This window comes from Neofelis nebulosa, chromosome 4, assembly GCF_028018385.1.
Source record: "Neofelis nebulosa isolate mNeoNeb1 chromosome 4, mNeoNeb1.pri, whole genome shotgun sequence".
Classification (NCBI taxonomy): domain Eukaryota; kingdom Metazoa; phylum Chordata; class Mammalia; order Carnivora; family Felidae; genus Neofelis; species Neofelis nebulosa.
Window position 1 is genome coordinate 109,378,178 of NC_080785.1, and position 6,000 is coordinate 109,384,177.

General features: G+C 59.4%; 1 protein-coding gene across 1 annotated transcript in view; it reads right to left on the bottom strand.

Annotated features, from left to right (window-relative positions):
- The window catches only part of LOC131508577 (palmitoyltransferase ZDHHC11-like), a 39,135-nt gene extending 36,083 nt beyond the window's left edge, over positions 1-3,052 (bottom strand). Inside the window, exons 1-2 of the mRNA XM_058723563.1 lie at positions 2,530-3,052; positions 910-1,122 (exon numbers count right to left, since the gene is read on the bottom strand). Coding sequence (XP_058579546.1) covers positions 910-1,122 — 213 coding nt within the window. The 5' untranslated portion in view covers positions 2,530-3,052. The remainder of the gene's footprint in view (positions 1-909; positions 1,123-2,529) is intronic.
- Positions 3,053-6,000: the final 2,948 nt, after the last annotated feature.

Consider the following 6,000-nt stretch of genomic DNA (forward strand, 5'->3'; position numbering starts at 1 on the left):
GCTCACTGGTGGGGTTGGCCAGCGGTGGCCCCCGGAGCACGGATGCGCTGGCAGAACTGAGGTCCGTCACTCACAGAGTGAGGTGTGAGGAGGGGGCTAGGCTGGCGATGCCCGCCTGGCCAGGGGAGGAGCACTCGGCTGCACCTGCCACGCTCCACCACGGGGCCTGCGCGTCAGCCCCAAGTGCGTCCCTGATGCCTGCCTACCTGGCCTGAAGCCTACTCTGGTGACATGTCTGGAACCTCCTTTCAAGGCCACCACGGGGTTCACAGTCCCCACTGTGTGGCTCCTAGCAGCTGGCAGGTTTTCTCTCTGGCCTCGGCCACTCCAGGCCCGGCCAACACCCTCCACCAGACTCACTTGTTGCAAGAAGGGACACGGTTATAATCGGTGTCTTCCTTGCACCCCTGGCGTGGTTCCCCCACCAGCCAGCCTGACCCACCCCACTGCAGACCTGCAGACAAGTGGGGCCCGCATGGGGCACCCCAGACCCTGAGAACGAACGCCATGTGAATCCCTGGGACTCAGCCTTCAGTTTCTGAGCCAGCCCTGTGACCCCTCTGCGACCCTTTCCTGTCGTCCAGGCTGCCTGCCTCACCCCAAAGACCCTGGACCCCAGGCGTGCTCTCCCTGCACTGACAGCAGGCAAGCAGCAGACACTCCTGTGCTTTTAGCCCCAGCCCCAAGCCAGTGAGCCACACAGAGAACAAACGTAAGATTTCAGGCAGCGTGGCCATGGCGGGTGTCTGGGGTAAAGAGGGGGAGTGGGGTCGCAGAACAGGGTGCGGACCCGTGGGTGACTCAGGTGTGGGGGCTGGTAGGCATGGCAGGGCCCCAAGCCAGATCTGGGGCAGGGCCCGCAGGGAGCCTCCCTGGGACAGCAGGCACTGCTCCCACAGTGAAGGATACACCATACATGATCAAGTTCCAGTTAGGTGGCAGCAAGGGGACGAAGATACAGAAGTTGGTGAAGGCCAAGATGAACAGTATGGTCCAGGCCACCACCTGGAAGGTGTGCAGGGGCCACGACCAGCCATTCACTCTGGACCAGCGGCGGGGCGAGGCCGGTTTCCTGCTGGCTTCCCGCAGGGCCCCTTTCTGGCACCAGCTGCACAGATCCATCTGCAAGACAGGTGGAGGGCCACCCCCACCCCCAGGGACACTGAGGAAAAGGTTGCAGGAAAAGCAGACCCTATGACCACGCGACACTTCTGTGTGCTGAAATCCTCAGGAAATCTTCTGCAAGTTTCCCTTGAGGACGATCCTGCTCCAGAACAAAGGCCTGCTGACCAAGGGGCTTCTGGGGTCTCTGGGCACTCTGGGGACACCCAGGTCGAGCTGAGGGGCTGGGAGGGAGCTGTGGCCACTTCTGGCCAGGTGTCAGTCCGTTGGAGAAGGTGAGCCACATCACAGCTGCCCCCGGCAGAGCCGAGGGTCCTGCGGACTTTGCCTCATTAGGGCGGATTTCTGCCACTCTTCTCGGGGTGTGGGGCCAGGCCGGGCTTACCTGATCAGTGAGACCCCTGGGGGACCACAGAGACCATCCCACATGGACGGCGAGGCCAGCACCCCGGGGGTTGGAGCACAGAAAGGCACCCTGTGTTACAAACGACACAATTCCCGCACGAAAACAACATTTGGATGGAAGTACCGGCCAATGGGAAGGATGCTTCTGAAAACCAAACCCCATAAAACGGGGAGCTGGTGGGGCGCCTGGGTGGCGCAGTCGGTTAAGCGTCCGACTTCAGCCAGGTCACGATCTCGCGGTCCGTGAGTTCGAGCCCCGCGTCGGGCTCTGGGCTGATGGCTCGGAGCCTGGAGCCTGTTTCTGATTCTGTGTCTCCCTCTCTCTGTGCCCCTCCCCCGTTCATGCTCTGTCTCTCTCTGTCCCAAAAATAAATAAAAAAAAAAAAAAAAAAAAAAACAAAAACGTTGAAAACGGGGAGCTGGATTCTAGGGTGTAACCACAGACCTTGGCACAAGGAGGTGAAGCAGGGACGTGGGAGAAATTGGAAGTGCCATGGAGGATGGCAGTGGAGACAGCACTTATCTTGTCGAAGGAACGAGGGGGTGCGGAGAGGACACGAGGGCACAGGGAAGGCACGGGAGGGCGCATGTCAGCCCAGGAGCCCGAGGAAGGCAAGGGTGGGCCACATCCTACGGGGCTTCCCAGGACAGAAATGGTATCACTGACATGTGGAAACACTGAGGTTGCAACTGGCATTGGATTTGGTAAAACTTGAAACAGAGCGAGTTTTCAAGTTCTGAAAGTACTTTGAACCCGAACAGAGACAGCCAAAGTGTCACGGAAACATGGGACCGAGAGTGCACGTGTGGGGGCACCGCAGTAGCACTCCTCAGAGGCCCCCCGAAAGCTTCCCTGCAGCCAATCTCAAAGTGGCACCAAGAGCAACACTCTACGGAGGGTGAGCGCAGCCTTGGTCCCTGGGGCAGGACCACAGCACCATGAGTGTGAGGTCACAACCACGCACACGGCCCAAGCAGCCGCAGCGGGAGGTGCACACTTACCCAGTCACCAGGAGTGGCTGTGGTGGGCACCACCAAAGTCGGGCCCCACAGGATCCATAGTCACGTGGGCTCTGGTGAGCCGGGGGGTCTGGAGAGAACAGCTGCAGGTGGTAGCAGGGGCCTCGCCCCGGACCCCCTGGTGGGGCAGGTGTTCGGCTCCAACACCCCCTTGGATCTTCTGGTTCGGTTTTTCAGTCTCAGAAGATTCCAGCAGTTCTCACCAGGACAAATACACAGTTACCAACAAACGAACGGGCTTCTGACTCCTGCCGAGACCAGACGGCACAGTTAACGTGGGCTCCGTGTATGCACAAGACACCCGTGCGGACACGTCCATCCACGTGCTCACACTCACACACCACACACAGAACACACGTGCACACGCAACACACCTCACATACCACGTACATGACGTACCACACACATACACCATAGAGCGCATATACATGTGGAACACACACCACAGAGACATACACATGCACCACACGTACAGCACACACACAAGACACACACGCAACATAGACACACACCACAAACACACACACACACACACACACACACACACACACACAGCATACGCACACAAGATTTCTCGACTCATTTCTCATTCCTCACCTTTCTCGTGCTATTTCCTCGGCCTGGAGCCACGTCGTTCCCCACCTCCTCCGCCGATGGCCATCTCTTGCCTTTGGAGCCTGTGCTGGTGTCACTCCCTAGACGACCTCCTAACCACCCCCCCACCCCCACCAGATCTGAGCCAGGCCCCCGTCTACTCCTTCCACAAATGCCAGGACTGTTCCCCTGGATTCAGCCTGCAGGAAAGGAACCTAACGATCTCCCTCTTGGGCAGACTCGGTGGGACCTGGGTCCCCTCTTAGCCCAAGCTCAGTTCCTGACATTCGTTTTTCGTTACTCCTAAGGGTTTAGTCCAGGTTTTGGTGTGAGATGTGTTGGAGCCGCAATGCTCCCACAAGGCCATCGTCACCTCCACGTCCCCAACACAAACATGGCCGACTCACAGAAGCTTCGAGCAGAGGCTGCTGCACTGGCCCAGTGTGACTGTGGACGGTGACCCTGCCCCCTGCCAGACAGACACCGTCACACCATGCTCTCTGAACAGGGCGTCCTGGGCACACCTGCGTGTTTATGATATCATAGCCTGGCAAACGTGACCTTCTGAAACCTGACACAGGTCCTGACAGCCCCTGAATCATTATTTCATTCTGTGTCCTGCTTGGGGATGCGCACAGGTTGTGCTTCTGAGTTCTCTGGTCACAGTAGAAGCAGGAGACACCTACCTCGCTGGGAGACAGAACCCGCTCCATTTCTTCCTGGTTAACAGTCCAGGCAGGACCGAGGATCCCAGTCTCACTCGGCCCAGGCCTGAGAAACAACAAAGGCCCAGTTGCCGTGGCAATGATGGAGCCCAAGGCGCCTCATAAAGCCAGGGCCGGCCTCACCCTGGGGCCCCCACAGCCAATGGGGGGCAGGGCGGGTCCAGCTACCGACACCCTGTAGAGAAGGCCCGGGGCCCCCACAGCCAGCTGGGGACACCCTGCAGAGAAGGCCCCCGTGGCCAGGGCAGGGCCAACTTCTGGTCTGGGTCATTCCTACATCCAGCCTGACTACCTGGGCTTCCACGTCTTCAACACATACCCCCTTTGGCCCAACACACCATGCGGAGCGATCTTCAGGAGCAAAGAGTCCCTGGGGATGATAGGGACGCTGATCCTGGCAGCTTTGTCTGACCACAGGCGGGCGAGAGGAGATGGGGCCCAGGATGAGGGGCCGCAGGGAATGAGGGTGCTGGAGGCCAGTGGCCGGGCGGGGGAGGGGAGAGCGGCTGCCCCTTATGGGCCCTGCACACCAGCACCCGCCCGTGGGCAGCCCCGGGCTGGGGCCCGCACAGCTCTGCGTGCTAACCTCCACCTGGAACCACATCCCAGGGAATCCCGTGCCCAGGCCTGCCAGCCACCACTGTCCACAGTGCTACCCCAGGCCAGGCCAACATGCCACCAGAGACCCAGGGCAGACGACAGGCTGCTTGACCAGGGTCTCAGACCCCCAAGAGCCCAGCCATCGGCACAGCAGAGGCCGCGGATGGTGGGAGATGCCAGTAACTGAACACAGTTCAAGTTCAGGGCAGGGCACCCACCAGAGTGCAGGCCTCCCACAGTGCACTCACTTTTGAGCCACCACGTCTGACACGGCATGTGAGTGCTGGCTGTGAGGCCACCACTCCCACTGGCAGAGCTCAAGCTGCGGCAAAGTTTAGTCTTTACAGCGCTTGAAAGTGCTTTTCGGTAAATGAAGACGAGCAAGGTCTCGGCCTTCTGCATAGAACGGGCTTCCCCAGATATGCCTGTGTGCAGGCTGCTGGCCCCTCGCTGGGGTTTTTCTGGGGCCTGGGGCCTCAACCCCTCCACTCGGCAGACCCTGAAAGAGGCACCAGGGAGTGGAGCAGGGGAGGCACTACCCCAGGGGTCCCCCGAGTCTGCAGGTGGTCGGGCCTCCTGGCTGACCTGGAGCCACGGTGACCTCAGCCACTCACACCTATGAGAAATGTGCCTCCAAAAGAGACATCTTCGCTCCATGAGAAAAACTTCAGAAGCTACAACACTAAGAAACAGACTAAAAACCAGAGCCGTAACCCCCGCCCGGGACAACCAGGACTTTTCCCACACACAACTGCATGCCCTAAAGTTCTAATGGGCCCCACTCTGTGCTGTGGGCCCCACTCTGTGGGCCCCACTCTGCAACCCACTCTTGTCCCCTCTACTGCAGCCCAGTGTCCCCTTCCCTCAACACAGACTCCCCCCTAGTTTTAGGGTGCACAGAGCACTCCACCGAGTGTGATCCTCAACCTGCCTGACAGGAAGGTCATTCACAAGCTCTGTTACGGGCCTGCTGCAATCCCGCTGCGCACACACCTAAGCACCCAACCCCCAAAGGATCAGCACTGGGGCTAGGGGCAGGGATGGTGGAGGAGTGAGGTGGGAGTGCAGGACAGGTAGGCGCTGGCACTCACGTGCATACACACAGGCACCAACACACACACGCCAACACGTGCTCACACGTGTACGGACATTGACTCACACACATGCTCACACACGTGCTCACACATGCACTAGCACAATGTGCATGTGCACACCCGTGCACCAGAATAAACATGTGCACACGCGTGCTCACACATATGCTCACGTCACACGTACTCATGTGCACACAGATGCACATACGAGACTGCACAAGCGTGCAACACTCACACATGTGCACACTCTCCATCTCACTGGTCTTGTTTGGAGTGTGGCTTCCCACAGAAAAGGCAGCAAGTTGGACCCCCATCACCTGGCACTGTCTGCCCAGACAGCCCCTTCCTGGAGAGTCAAAAGCATGGTTGAGGTGCTGTGGTGCTCCCATGCATCCGTGGCTGACACGTGGCCACTGTGGCTCTGAGGGACACTCCCCCTCTCA